Source organism: Eubalaena glacialis, chromosome 10, assembly GCF_028564815.1.
Source record: "Eubalaena glacialis isolate mEubGla1 chromosome 10, mEubGla1.1.hap2.+ XY, whole genome shotgun sequence".
Taxonomy (NCBI): Eukaryota; Metazoa; Chordata; class Mammalia; order Artiodactyla; family Balaenidae; genus Eubalaena; species Eubalaena glacialis.
This window is the reverse complement of record NC_083725.1, coordinates 24,001,387-24,017,686: the sequence shown is the minus strand read 5'-3', so window position 1 is coordinate 24,017,686 and position 16,300 is coordinate 24,001,387. Positions and strand designations below refer to the sequence as shown.

Below are 16,300 nucleotides of genomic sequence, written 5' to 3'. Positions count from 1 at the left end.
AGAACAGTTCTTGCCAAATAAGTGTTTTAAATTGTTTTAAACCCATTTTCTTTTGTTGACATTGACCTTTTCCTTTAGCCCATTAACCAGCTGACAGATTATTGCAGCTCTCTTTGCAGTATGATTTCTCATATTTAAATTACAGGAGTAAACAATTTTAGTACCAGTCAAATGGATATTATTTTGAAGAACAATAGAGGCTCTTTGCTTATGTACTTTTAAAAATATACCATTTAAATTATGTTTTTATTTGCACTCTTGTTTTGCCCTACTACTGATCTTTATTGCTTATGTTCATTCAAGTACCTTAATTAATATTTTCATGTTTTCAGGAATCTCTAAATGTTAATTTTTTGAGTCTGGAAACATCTTAATTTTTCATTTTAGGAGATGCTGAAAAAGTGTCACCTTTGTATGAGTCGATAGTACAAGCCAAAGATAGACAGGCTGCTGAAGCAAACAAAAATGCCAGCATTTTATTAGAGGAGTTAGACTTGGAAAAGGTAATGGTAACCTTTACATATGAAAAATACCTACTTTTTTCCTTTCAGCTTCTCTTCCTCCTAATTTGTAATCTGTGGTTTTTTGTTTTGTTTTGGTTTTGCTTTAAATTATGTACATGGTTTTCTCTCCAAGTTTGGCTCAAATAGTGGAGAGAATTATGACTATTTTAAACATCATTATATCGTTAAAATAGTTTTCTTTATAATCAAATTAACAAAATGTTATTGTAGGAATTGCATTGATCTGCCAGTCAGGGAACCTAGCCTCTAATGCTCAATTATCTCAACTGTTCTCTTAATCCCCATCCAACTCTGTACTTCATTGATCCTAGACCTTGTAATTTGTTGCCAACGGATTTATCAGAGGTACCAAATACACTACGAAGGCATACACTACCAAGCCATGACCAACTAGTGAAATATGACCAGTTGATGGAATGTTTAATGCGTACCTTTTTATTTTATTTTATTTTATTTTTATAAAATTGTACAATTTAAATGCATGAAATTTATTGTATATTATTTTTTTAACATCTTTATTAGAGTATAATTGCTTTACAATAGTGTGTTAGTTTCTGCTTTATAACAAAGTGAATCAGCTATACATATACATATATCCCCATATCTCCTCCCTCTTGCGTCTCCCTCCCACCCTCCCTATCCCACCCCTCTAGGTGGTCACAAAGCAACAGAGCTGATCTCCCTGTGCTATGCAGCTGCTTCCCACTAGCTATCTATTTTACATTTGTTAGTATACATAAGTCCATGCCACTCTCTCACTTCGTCCCAGCTTACCTTTCCCCCTCCCCGTGTCCTCAAGTCCATTCTCTACGTCTGCGTCTTTATTCCTTTCCTGCCCCTTAATGCGTACCTTTTCAAATGGATGATTTCTCTTGTATTTTTCTCTTTCAGGCACACTACAGTATCATTCCCATTTATTCCCATGGGGAGTAAAACACTCCAAACAATGTACAGTTTGGGCAGTCCCATAGCTGCTTCTTTACTCTCTGTTCCTATCAATAACTGTACTCTAGAATGTAATAGTAGGAGAAGAATTGGTTGGTATTGAATATTATGGAATATATATTCTGCCATATTTCATCTTTTTTAAAAAGGTTAAAAATGCTATGAAGTTTAACATACACTTTTTAGATTTATAAAGGATATGCAGTGATAGTGGGGGCTGGGGCCCCCCACCCCCATGCAGTTGAAAATCAATGTGTAACTTTACACTTGGGCCCTTCGTATCTGCAGTTTCAAGTCTATGGATTTCAACCAACCACAGATTATGTAGTACTGTAGTACTTATTTATTTTAAAGAATCCGCATAAAGTGGGCCTGCACAGTGTTGTTCACAGGTCAATTGTATATATAACATTTTTCATTTGAGTCAGGTCCATTCTTTTTAATTAGACTTACTGACTTTGTTAAGCTATATATTTCATCTCACATAAAGAAAATATGAATTATTTTAAACATTTTGTTCTGAAGTCAATGTGAAAATACACTATTATTTTCTGAAAAATATATTTAAAATCAGAGGTTCTTCATTTTAACAACTTTCTAGTTTAGATTCTGATCAAATGAAAATTAGCTTTTTTGGCCACTTTGAAGTTTTAATTGAATATGAACACATTGAGAACAGATATTGTTATAATTATTATAACTGTTACTTTACCTATTTTTAATATTCAGTTTCATCAAATATTTATTTAATGTTTACTAAATACCAGGCAATGTAATAGGGCCAAGTTGTATGACAGATTATGTATTATTTGAGTCTTCTCTGTAAGAAATATTATTACCCTCATATTACAGATGGAGAAACTGAATCTATGGGAAGTTAAGTAACTTGCCGAAGCTAGGCTAAGATTTAAATCGACTTTTTTAATTCTAAATTCCCTGCTTTCCTCTCCTCCCTTAATTGAAGTCAACCTACCTTTTAGTGCTTTCTCCTTATAATATTATAATATCCTGTTTTTGCATTACTCTCTCATTTTTAGATGTTAGAATCGCTAAGTAATAGTTATTTCATAATATTGTTTCTTTTTGCATTTTTATAAATCTTAGAAGGCATCCTTTCTATAGCTGAGACATAGATATCTGTTTTTAAATAAAATCTTTAATTGTTTCATACCTTTGTTGTTTATACGTTACATGAAATACATTTAGAGATTTACTGCATACCTGTGGATCACAAAGTCAAGAAGCAGCTTTTAGGAATGTCCTATTGTGCATGTCTATTCTCAATCAACTTCAATGATTTTTTTTCTTTATTACAATAATGTGTTCAGTTTAAACTGTGAACTATGCAAAGATAACTAAAAGAAAAGCATACGCCATCATTGTAAGGTAACTGAAGTTCAAAACCTGGTATGGTAATTAACTAAAAGTCCTCACTTCTAACCTTTAAAGCCTTTTAAGACCTTACATATTCTGCCCACTCACACCACTTCTTACACCTGTCTGATCTTATTTTACTACTTTCTCTTGGTCACTTTGCTCTATCCATAATGACCATCCTTTTTGCTCTTGCTATGCCTTCTGCCTTGAATGTCACTTCACTTGCCTCATATTTTAGTCTCCCTTTTACATTCTTCCTACTCTTCTTCCCTTCTTTATTTTCATCTTCTAACATTCTAAATACTGTATTTTACTTAGTTATCTTGTTTGTCTCTCTCTGCCACTAGATTGTATGAACTACAAAATGGTGCCTGGCATGTTAGTAAACATTTGTTGAACAAATAAATATCCATGTATATGAAAACTGTACTTTTTAAAAATTAGAATCATGCGAACATATTACTCTAATACTTGCCTTTCCCTCTCTCAATAAGTGAAGAATATTGTCAACTGATAGTGATTTATAACTGCATAATATACTCCATAGTAGGTTTGTTTCCAGTTTTGTCACTACAAATAATGTTGCAATAAACATCATTATACATATTTCTTTATATTTTGGTGCTTTTATTTTTATGGAGTAAGTTTCTTCACTTGGGTCAGTATATTTTAAATTTGATACTTTCAGAATATTTTCCTACTACCATCAGCAATACATAAGTGTTGTTTCCTTGAATTCTCGCCAGTCTTTCTTAACCTAGATGTTCATGCTTTCAGAGCCTCAGATTTAAAGCAATTCAAAAGGAACTTCTTTCAATGTCATTGCATATTTTCCAGTATTAATTCCTAATCATAAATTAATTAGATGCAAATTCTTCTGCATGCACTGATACTTTATAAACAGTTTTGAATGGGGATGGTACATAGATAGAATTCTAGACTGTGGACGAGACTCTTCTTTCCTGAACTCCAGCCCCTTTCTATTTCTATTTAAAAAATGATCAGATTGAGATAGGGTTTGGTTCACTATTTTTTATGTATGATTTACATCTGGAAAAATACACTGTTTTGCCTTTTGAGGCTCAGTACATTCTGGCTCCACCATTTCTGATTTAGAAGTATCATTGGCGTGGTCTTGTCTGGTTTGACTTGGATGCTCTGCATGGGTAACTTACTGCTTGTGTAAAAATGCTCCTTTGATCAACCTTTCTAATTTGAAAATGTTGGGTAATAGGTTTGTAAAAATTGCTGCTGAGAATACTGCTCATTCTATTCATCAGATTCCCTTATCTCCTTATGCAGCAAACACTATGTGGAAGAGTCCATGCTCTAGAGCAGTTCATCTGGTCTAACTGTGGAAGACTCTGGCAGTTGATTGCTTCTTCTCTTAGGACATTAACAACTAGGTTATATTTTGGGCTGTTAGAATCCATAGTGGGTATTATTGGTCTGCATTTTTAATGTTTTACCCCTCTACTTTATCACTTATTGTTTTTCTCTTTGTAAACTTTCATAATCTTTTGGGGAGCTATGTATGGTATATTTTTAAAATATTCCTCATAGATGTTTTCAGTTGGGTTTTTTGCCACCACTGAAGCTATTAATATGCCCACCTCACAATCTCAGTTTCATACATTTCATTCTCTGATTATCACCTCTTGTCTTTTCAGCTTTACTCCCTCTAGAATTCTACCTCCAGCAATCCTAAAAACATTCTGTCTACCAATAAATTGTAGGATCCATTTATCGTACCACCCTTCACTGGCCTTACTCTTTTCTTTCTCCTTATTCTTAACTGAAGCCTAGTAACTAAAGGTGTCTGAGGGAAAAAAAGCATTCAACCTTGATGACTAATTTTACTTTAAATGTGTGACAGTGAACCCTTTAATGCTGCCCAGTAGTCATACTATATATTTCCCTAGTTTAATTTATTCTCCCACTCTTCTAGACCATTATTTCTTTCTCCTTTATCCTGTGACTTCTGGTACATCCTCTTCTTCAACCTCAGTTGATGACCTTGCATGCTACTTCAGTGAGAAAACTGAAGCACCAGAAGAAAACTGCCAGAGACTTCCCCTACCTCATCTTCCCAACCCACCAAGCCCTGTACCCATATATTTCCTACCAATTACTAGATAAACTTGTAACCAATCCCTCCATTTGTGAACTACATCATATTTTCTGTCTGCCATCCCTTACTCAAAAACATTGTTGTGGCAGTTTTCTTTTCTTCTATATCATTTTCCCCCCTCTCCTGGATCATCCTCATCATCATATAAGCTTCTTTATCCAATCTTAAAAAAGACTTTTGATTTTTCCAACACGTACCTCCCCGCCCCCCCATTTTCAGCTACAAGCCCGTTTCTGCTCCCATTTGCAGCAAAACGTGTCTATTTTGGGTATTCCAATTCTTTTTTGTCTTGAATCTACTCCTACCAGGTTCTCACTCCTACAGCTCCACCAAAACTATGCCTTTACGGTCTTTGGGGACTCTCACTAGCTAAATCCAGTGATTACGTCTCTATCCTTATCGTACTAAGCCTAATAACACCTGACATACTCTGTTTACTTGGCCTCCATTGCACTACACACTCTTGGTTTTTCTCTTATCTTTCTGAGTGTTCCTTCTGTATCTCTAGTTCCTCCTCTTCTCCCCTCTTAGTTGGCAAGTCATTTAGCTTATTACATGATCTTCTTTATCCACTGGTCATCTCATCCTGCTTCTTACCTTTAAATATAATCTAGCTGATCCCAGATTTATATCTTTAGCCCAGACCTCTTCCCTACATTCCAGTCTCTTATATCTAGCTAGCTACTCAACACGTCCTTTTGGATACCTAATTAGACATCTCATACTTATGTTCAAATGTGAGCTCCTGATCTTTGCCCACTCCAAACCCACAGCTCTGTCTTGTAATTGCTCAGGCTAAAGATATTGATATCGTGCTTGATTTCTCTCTGTCCTCCATTGTGTTGGAAAGTCTAGTTACCTTTGCCTTAGAACTATATCTAGGATCCTAGTCACTGCTTATCACTTCTCACCCTGATTCAAGTCATTAATATCATCTTTTACCTGTATTTCCACGGTAGTCATTTAACTGGTCTCCCTGATTCCGTCATTGCTCTGCACTCTGTTCTCTATTTAACACTTAGAGTGATCCTCTATATCACTTAAATCAAATCACTCTTTTGCTCAAAACCCTACAGTGCCATTTCCCTCAGAGTAAAAGATAAAAAGTCTTTAAAATGCCCCGTGGGACCTTAGGTGATGAAGTCTCCTGATATGCTTTCTGAAAGTCATTTTCTATTATTCTCAACCAGCCTGGCCTACTTAAACAGTCCAGGCCTACTTGAACATATAGCTTATATACTGACTGTTCTCTTTGCCTGCTCTACTTCAAATCTTTTAAATGTTTACTTAAACTTCACCTTCATGTTCCCCTACATGTCCCCATATACACACTTCTCTTCCTCTGCTCCAGTATTCCTGTTTTACATTGTACTTAACACCTTTTTAAAAAACAACTATATAATGTATTATGTTTGCTATCTGTGTGCCTCCCCCAGCAACTAAATGTAAGCTTCATAAGCTTCATGAGGGCAGGGATATTTTGTCTGCTGCTGAGTCCTAAGAGACTAGAACCATGCTTAGTACATAGTTATCAAACAATTTTCGCTGGATCCTGCCCTTCCCTTCCCCTGTACTCCTTGATCTCTTTTTCTGTTATTGATACCACTACTGATTATTCAGAAATAACTGAAATCTTGATGTCGTTTTCAGATTCTCAATTATCTTTGCTCCGCATTCTCTATATCCATCAAATAAGTTAGTGTAGTAAATTAACTTAATCCAGTATCTGGCACATATTAACCCCCTAAATATTAATGGTATCAGTATCATCATCATCACCTTTAATTGAGCTTTGGCAGTCTCTTTATGTCTTCTGTTCCATCCTCTCCTAAATTATCACTTCTTGCCTGAAGTATTGCAGTAGGCTTCTTAACAGTCTGTCTATAAATAAATACCTTTGCCTCTGTCATCTTTTGCCTTCAGTTTAATCCTTCTTTGTTCCGATGTAACTTTTCCAGTTCCCATAGTTTCTGATACACAGATAAGATTGCCTTTACTCCCTACTCGAAATCCTTCAGTCTGTCTTCATTGTCTGCATGGGAAATTTCAAACATTCAGCTCTTCCTGTCTTCTCTAGGCTCCTCACTCACTATGGTTTTCTACTCACATATCTCATTCACATAACTGTATCCAAATATGCACATGGGGGACTTCCCTGGCGGTCCAGTGGTTAAGACTCCGCGCTTCCAATGCAGGGGGCGTGGGTTCTATCTCTGGTCAGGGATCTAAGATCCCACATGCCGCGAGGTGCGACCAAAAAAAGAAAAAAAACAGATTTGCACATGGTATTTCTTTAGTCTGGAGTGCCTCTCCCTAAATCCTTAAATTCTCATCTTAAAAAGTTTAACTCTCAAACATAAATTTGTTTCCTGAATCTCTAATTAGAAATCACCAGTTAGGGAATTCCCTGGCAGTCCAGTGGTTAGGACTCAGTGTTTTCACTACTGCTGGGGCCTGGGTTGGGGAACTAAGATCCTGCAGCCAAAAAAAAAATCCGTTGGACTAGTGCTCTTTCTTTCCTTTTCCACAATGAGGTTATTTATTCTGCAATTTGACTCTTTTCTTCAAAACCTCTACCCTCCCCCACATATGCTCACAAACATGTAGTAGTTCCCCGGTAAGTGAAATGAGGTCTAGGCATGTACCTTGTGAGAAAATATAGAATGTAGGCTGAATTTCTAACCCTGTTTACCTGCACCTCCAGACTTACTCGAGTCTCATGGTTTAAATACTCTGTTTTCATCTTTTCTCTTTCGGATCTTGTATCAGTTATTTACCACCTCTCCCATACTTTAGTGCCTGCTGTTTCATTAACTCCTATCCTCTTTCTACAACTTCATGAAGTTAACTATCCTAATGAAACCTTACCTCAAATTTAGTATTTTGTTTCCTTATCTAAATATTTTAAGGGAATAATCTATGTCTTGTTGACTCTTCTTTTTAATTCTCCGTCCAGGACCATTTGCTTACTTCTCCACTAATTCCGTGAACTAACTATGGCAGAGGTCACCAATGGCATCTTATTGCCAAATCCAGAATAAGATTAGACATCTCATACTTGTGTCCTTACTGATACTTTGTGATACTTACCAATGTCGATTTGCCTTCCTTTATGAAACTCTTCTCCCATTGAAGCTGCTTTCTCCTGATTGTCTTCTTCTGCCTGATATATGCCTTTCTAAAAGTCTCATTTGGTCTTCCTTTTAATAACGGATATTCCCTTCCCACTACCTTCCCCCTCTTTATGTGTACACACACACACATACACACATTGTTATAGCCTTTTACCTTTGGTGATTTCCTTTAATTTGTTAGTTTCAGCTACCACCTGCAAACTAATAATGCCTCTTAACTCTGTATCTATCTTGTCAAATTCTGCTTAGTTTTAGAGAGCTCCATACCTTGTAGGTCCTTTTGCAGCCATAGTCTGAGATCTCTCCCCTAGAAAGAAATTGTTTCCCTAGGACCTCTGAATTTGTGTCTCACTTTTTAGTGAGTCTAAAGGGTTAGTAAGATCTATGAAATTATCAAAATACCAGCCTTATAACTTCAAAATTTAGAAATAAGAGTAACTACTTATCCCTTAGGGCTAAACTCTAAAATTTGATAATTCAGACTGTTGCCAGCGGGCCAGCCTCCACTGACTGAACTCTGTAAGCCCTGAGGCACATTCATACCTAAGGACCCAGCCACACCTATACACTAAGACCTATCCCAGCCCATCACCCCTACCCACCCCTAAGGCCAGATGGTTTTAGAGGAAAGCCTGCTTTCTAGTTTTTCTATTTTTAAAAGTCCTTCCCCCCTTGAATACCAATCACAATTACTTCTTACCACTGGACACATTTTTAAAATCAAGCAGAATTAATAACTCATCCAGCTGAGCCAAAAGTCTTAAACCTCACTTGTTATTTTTAACCCCCAAAGCTATTTCCTGTACCTTTCTCAAGGCTTTTTTGTCCATACAGATGTGATATAGATAAAATATCAGTTTTATTATTCCTGATTCTAAATTGGAGAGGTTAGTATCTATCTATAGCCACAGTTGCTTTGAAAATGTTTCTCTGGCACACCCTTCACCCCCCTTTCTACTCCTTCTCTTCCCTTTACACTAACCTATTTATTTTGTGAAAGTCAGCAAAACAGATCAACCCCAGGCCTCCCTCACTGGAGCTCAGGCAAAGATGTAGAAGTACAGCTCCTGAGGACAGGCATCTTAGCTACATTAAAGCAAGGCTGAATGAGCTGAGTCATACACGCTCAGTTCCTTCTTTCAAACTCACCAATCAGGTAGTACTCCTCCCTTGTAGTGAACTAGGGTGTGAAGGTCACCAATTACTGTTTTCTTCTCAGTCCTTTGGAAAGGTCAAAAGCTCCTCCTTTACTGGTCTTCAGAGGAAACCTGGGTACTTCTGGAAGACCAGCAAAAATTTCTAGGGGGTAGGTACTATGCAGACAATTTTTATATCTCCAGTTTCCATTTGTGTTCTTTCCTAAAATCCATCTGCTTGAGAAAGTATCTGGTGTTCTATAGATTCTCCTTAATTATTTACCTTTTCGGAAGCAAAGGTCATGTCTCTTACCCAAGAGAATGTAATTATGGTGCATTGCCCCAGGGTGTGAAAACTTTCAAGGTGGGCAAAACCTTTTAGGCACCCAACAGGGATTATTTCAAAAGGGAGGAGGAGTGTCTAGCAAAAGCTAGAGACTTAAAAAGTCAGACTTTTTCTCAAGAAAAGTAAGTCTGATTTGGCTTATAAGTTTGTCTTTAAGGGCTGGTTTCAGTAGTTAGGATATTGTGACATTTTCCATAAACTGAGTATCATTGTTTTGACACATATTTAAAATACACATAAAATATATAGAAAGCTAGATTATATCAAGGAATATGTACTTTGAAAATGTCATTTAGAGAACACGCAAACAAAAGAGTTTGTAGATGATTTTACCATTTTATGAGCCAAAGAGGAAAATTTAATAGTTAAAATAGCTTATTAAGAGATGTTATTGGACTTTAAAACTTATTCCTAGTTTTTTTGACTGTGAAAGTCATATGTATCCAGTTTAACAAATAGAAACAATGTCCAGTCATATAAAGTAACATTGAAAGTCACCATCTTTCTGCTACTGCTTGTCCAAGCCCATGCTCTAGAGGTCATCACTAGGAAGCCTTTGATTTGTATCCTCTTAGCCTTTTTTTTAAATTCCCACCGATAGATTCACATAAAGCACTGCCCCCCCCCCATAAATGAGATCATTGATTTGCAATTTGCCTTTTTTCCCCTAGCAAATGTAAATTGTGAGCATTTTCCCAGGTACACATTTATAACTTTTAATGGCTGCCTAGTATTCTGTGAATGTATACTGTTGTTAATTTATCCCCACCCCCGACCCCACCCCATGGATTTACCTAGTTTCCATTTACTACTATTGGAATCAGCTTTGCAATGGAAAGTATTGAGCCTATATTTTTCCACTAGAGGTAGTCATTTTATAGAATATATTCTTAGGATAAGCACTTTGTAATTTTCATAGGAGGCTTTCAAATTACCTTTCTAAAAATGTTAATGTTTATACTGACAGCAGTGTAGGGAAGAATTAATTTTCCCAAACTTTTGCTACCTGATATCTTTTTGAATTTTCCCAAATTAATGAACAAAACATGGTAGCTTGTTATTTTAATTTATATTTCCATAGTGATTATGAAGTTATGTATATCTTTATCATTCATCCATTTTGAAATTAGGTTGTCTTCTATCATTAATTTGATCTTGACATTTAAAAATATTTTTTTCTCTTTACAGTGATTTGAGTATGATCTTGATCAAACAATGAATTGAACTAAGATGACTTTGAATTGTATGGTATCCCAGTACCCTTAATGATAAAATGACATTATATGACAACTTTTTTCCAAGGTAAATTCCAGTGTTATAATTCTGTTTTATTGATTCTTTAACAGTTAAGGGAAGAAAACCGGAGGCTGGCTTTGGCTGCAAAAAGAGAAAAGAGAAAGGAGAAGAGAAGAAAGAAAAAAGAAGAACAAAGAAGAAAACTAGAAGAGATCGAAGCCAAAAATAAAGAAAACTTTGAACTCCAAGCTGCTCAAGAAAAAGAAAAGCATAAAGTTGAAGGTATTTTCTCTAAACCATCTAATTTGTTTCATGTAATACATTCTACTCAAAATTATATTTCCTTAAATATCAGTAACTTAAGGTGAAAAAAGATCTCTACGTTACTAAGGCCTAAAGTATTTATATTCTCTTTTCATTTATTGACTTCTTCCCAGCTTTTTATTATAAAGAATTTCAAACCTACACACAAGTTGAAAGAATAATGAAACAAACACCTGAAATACCCTTCACCTAATTTAAAAACAAACATTTTACTATATTTGCTTTATCTTTTTCTCTAAATATACATACATAGTTTTTTCCTAAGCCGTCTGAAAGTAAATTGCAGACATCTGACATTGCATCTATAAAACATCAGCACACATCCAAGGAATGACATTTGCTTACATAATTGCAATACCATTTATAATACCTTAAAAAATTAACAGTAATTCCATAATTTCATCTACAGTCAAGACCATATTCAGATTTTTCTTAAATGAGGGAATTATTTTTAACTAGGTTCTAACTAAAAAATTACTTGAGATGAGGATATTGTTAGAAAGAACCATTGTCATTAAACCACCAAATATTTATGCTGTGTGTGTGTGTTAATTTCCCCCTCCTCCAGCCTTTTATTTTGAAAAATTTCAAACTACAGAAAAGTTTAAGGATTAGTATAATGAACACCTGTAAGTCACCTAGGTTCATATAACATTTTGGCACATTTGTTTATCTTTTTTCCTCTCTCTTTTTTGGAATAGTCTTATATATGTTGTACACATCATACAAAATTACCCCTAAATACTTGAGCAGTGTTTCCCAGTAAAAGAACATTATTTTACATAACCACAATAACATTATTACACTTAAGACATTTAATAATTATGTAATAATATGTAATATATGGTACATATTCATATTTCCCAAAGTGTCCCCGAAATATTTTTTATAACTGCCTACTATGCATTGTTTAGAACTTAGGGACAGAGAGAATAGATCAGTCATATCCATCTCATTACCAGTGAATGCTGGAATGACTGATAACTTTATATCTAATAGTAGTAGTAAAGTAAATTCAGCGTTTATTTTTGTCGAGTGCTTAAAGCTAAATATATGCCAAGAACGCTAGAACTTGCTAATTCAGTATTGCTACTTCTACAGATGAGCCTGAAGTCTAGACAGAGCCTCCAAGTGCCACAACCACTACTACCATAGGTATATCTGCAACCTGGACCACTTTGGTAGGTTCCCATGGTAAAAGAAACAATAGCATAACTACAACCAGTTCAAAGAGGAAAAACAGGAAAAATAAAATTACTCCAGAAAATGTTCAAATTATATTTGATGGTCCACTACCAATCTCATACAGTCAGCCAGAGAAGGTGAATGGAGAGTCCAAGAGCAGCAGTACCAGCGAGAGTGGAGACAGTGATAACATGAGAATTTCCAGTTGCAGTGATGCAAGTAGTAACAGCAACAGCAGCCGAAAGAGTGACAGTCATTCACCTGCTATGGTCACCACCACTGTGACCAGCAAGAAGCAGCCATCAGTTCTGGTTACATTTCCAAAGGAAGAGAGAAAATCTGTTTCTGGCAAGGCTTCAATAAAGTTAGTTCCAATTTTCATTTTCATGATTTATAGTATCATTATGAAACACTTTGTTGCTGAATTTTTTAGTAAAGCAGGCAGATGAACAACTGACAAAATAAGGGTTTGTCTTTGTTCTAAAGAAGGCATGATTTCATTTGAATTAAAGAATTACTGTGTAATTTCTTCGTTTTGGTTGTTAAACTTGACCCATGAAAAGTATTGATTATGGTTTCTCAGGGATTATTATTGTATTTCAGTTCTGCTAAATTTGACCTCTAGATAATATCTTCTTAAAATTGGCCCTTCATATTATGCTAAGTATTGAAAAGTGAAAAATAAATTTCTCATTTATTCATCATAGTATTCTTAAAATAAAGAATAAAATCATATAATAGTTTGCTTTTATCATTAAAAAATTCTACATCTCTTCTATATTTAATGTGTTTTTCCTCCCTGTTAAAGATTGTCAGAGACTATCAGTGAAGTGACCAGTAATTCTCTCTCCACTTGCACAAAATCTGGTCCATCTCCCCTTTCCTCTCCAAATGGGAAATTAACAGTAGCAAGTCCTAAGCGTGGACAAAAGAGGGAAGAAGGATGGAAAGAAGTTGTAAGAAGGTGACTGATTATTTCTTTGATTGTTTTTCTCATTTTTATGTGTGCTCTATTTCACAATGAAGCATAGTTTACCTTACAGTTAAATTCCCCTAACTCTTCCAAAGGTTGCAAACAAACTGGTGGCCCAAGGCTGCATCTGGCCAACAGAGACAACCTATACTATATTTTAGACGGAAAAAAAAAAGAATATGTTAACACTTTTACAATTGGGAAATTTTACATAAAAAGTTAGATCATTGTGGTGTCTGCTTGACCCCCATGGGTATTGGTATTTGGTAGTGAACTAATTTATTTAAGATGATAGATTGTCTTGTTCAGCTTTGTAACCTCAGAGCCCAATATGTAGTGTCTACTACAAACTTGTAAATATTTGGAGAATGAATTAAGTATTGGTTTTAAACTATTCTTGTCTTCAAATCATAGGATACCTTTATTTCAAGGGTTTTAGGACTAAAATAGTTTGCTGTATTTTGCTTGGAACTTTTAAATAATATGTGTTAAAAAGTAAAACAACAGCCCAGAAACTAAAAGGTGGTAAGATACCACAGACCTAGAAAGGATGTGATCCATTATAAATCTTTGATAACCTATTTTAAGGAACTCTCCAGAAATTCCATCAAAAAATTAAACTTTTGATTGTTTTAAAACAAAATCTGGAGTGAACCAAGCTTATTACTGTTAATCTCAAGACGTACTGCACATTTTTTATCTTATTTTGGGCCATCACTTCCCCTCAACCCCCATCTCTATCTTTATCTCTTTCTCTGTCTCACACACATTCTTTTGAACTAACTGAAATCACAACATCAGAATACTCTCTGTACAAAAGTAAGAGAATTCAGTTTTCCTGCATGTATTTTATACTGTAGTATGCAAGCAAATTCTTAACTAACTTAAAATAATGATCACTGACTGATTATTATGTCCTTTAGGGAAAAAGGAATTATCAAGTAACTTAGTTATGTATACAAAAGGGCAGGGATCATACCTTACCATTTAAAAAAATAATGTATAATTTCATATTTAATCTATTCTAAATAAATAATTTACTTATTCATTGAAGCACAATTGGCTCCTTTTTATTGAGAGTTATACTGTTTTTCTTTTAGAAGTATTCTTTAATTTATACTTGTCAGAAATTTATATCTACCTTTCCTGAATCTGAGTGTTTAAAATTGTAATGTAATTTTGTAGGTGTTAGGTGGGTTTTGCTTTTTGGGGATTCCAGCAGGCTTTTCTCTTTCCTCACACAACTAAACATCCCTTAGCAAGTTTCCATGTTTGTGGATAATCATTTTAATGCCTCTAGAAGAATGCAGGGCAACAATGAATTTTTAGTATCATCCTTTCAGTTATGTATTAGGGAATAAAAACAATAATGTGAGTCAAACACCCAAAGGTACCCACAAGAAGCCTTTCTTGACTCCTTGGGGTAGATTAGATGCCCCAAGCAATGTGTCTTTATGATACCCTATTAGAGCACTTACAACATCGTGTTGTAGTTTTCTTACTTGGTTTCTACATAGTATATGTGGGCAAGAACCCCTGTCTGTCTTATTTGCCGTTAGTATTTGCATTAACAGTGTATATCTACATGTATGTGCTTCACAGATATTAATGAAGGATGAAAGTCAAAAAAGCAAACAGTTGTTGGTAATGAGATGAGAAGCTGTGGTAAAGCTCACTCTCTCTCTCTCTTTCTCTTTTTCCTGTGGCTCTTAGTTGCCTTTTATCACTTAGAGTGAGAGTAGGTAGAAGAGGCTTATTTGACAATATTCTGCATTTACAGACACCTATTTTAGTAATAATTCTTATTTTAAGTACAACCACTGATACTTATGATTTATCTTAATTTATTTTTGCAACTGTTAAACAGGTCAAAGAAAGTATCTGTTCCATCAACTGTGATATCCAGAGTGATTGGAAGAGGAGGCTGTCATACTAACGCTATTCGGGAGTTCACTGGTGCACACATAGATATTGATCAGCAGAAAGACAAGACAGGAGACCAGATAATAACTATAAGGCAAAATTTTGTCTCTTACGGTTTTTTTCTTTCGTATTTTATTGCACTAGAGCTTAATTATCAATATATATAAGCATTTGAGTTTTCAATGGAACTTTGTATTTAATAGCATACTTTTTTAAATGGGAATTTGATTCGTGTTCAAGATAACCTTTACAGTTTTTTTTTCTTATTTATATGCTCTTGTGAAGTATTTCAAAGGGCTTTAAAGGAATTTTTCTTTTGTGTGTGTATGGCAAAGGTTTGGATAATCTTTTCCTTATATAAAATTTTAATATGACATTCTTAAAAACTTTTTAAGAAGGAATGGGTTTCTAACACATTCTAATCTGTAGTTTTCCATCTTTCTCTTAAATTAGCATTTGAGATTTGTTATTCTGAGATTGTATCCTTAGAATATGAGCTCAGTAATAGATTTAAATCTGAAGTGGATGTTTGTTTTAAATTGAATATTTGAACATGTCTATGCCTGAATACCCTTAGAGTAAAGATGATATTCTGAGAAATCATAAATTTGGTTGTGAGAGACAGGTGCCCTTCCCAGTGATAGAGGGGCAGATAGTTTTTTAGCCTGCCTCAAGAGGAAGGAGGCAATTAACCAGCTCTGTTTTACACTTATCCCCTTCTCCTATCTTGTTTATCCCTCCCCTGGGATAGGTGTAGTCACAACTTGCCTTATCCAGAGAAGAGGGGAAGCATATACCCTTTATAAGTAATTTCCCCCTTAGGGTCTCCATAAGGCTTTCCTTTCAATCAAATATTTTCCTGAACATCCAAGACTGGGGTTTGACCTTATGGCCATGGTTGTCATTATCAGGATTCTTCTCTCATTTTGAGACATCTGTCCAAAAGAGTTATAATAATCACTCTACTAATAGAGAAACCACTAATAAATATAAATGGGGTCATCTTAGCTACCAGGATTTAAAATAAAATATTGTTTTCTTACTCAGTGGTATTATTTTTCTTGCT

At 35.0% G+C, this 16,300-nt stretch overlaps 1 protein-coding gene across 1 annotated transcript in view; it reads left to right on the top strand.

Annotated features, from left to right (window-relative positions):
• Window positions 1–16,300, top strand: part of LOC133099108 (ankyrin repeat domain-containing protein 17-like) — a 75,303-nt gene that overhangs the window by 50,983 nt on the left and 8,020 nt on the right. Inside the window, 6 exon segments of the mRNA XM_061202572.1 lie at window positions 388–412; window positions 415–503; window positions 10,940–11,111; window positions 12,255–12,702; window positions 13,147–13,302; window positions 15,179–15,328. Of these exon segments, the coding sequence (XP_061058555.1) occupies window positions 388–412; window positions 415–503; window positions 10,940–11,111; window positions 12,255–12,702; window positions 13,147–13,302; window positions 15,179–15,328 (1,040 nt within the window).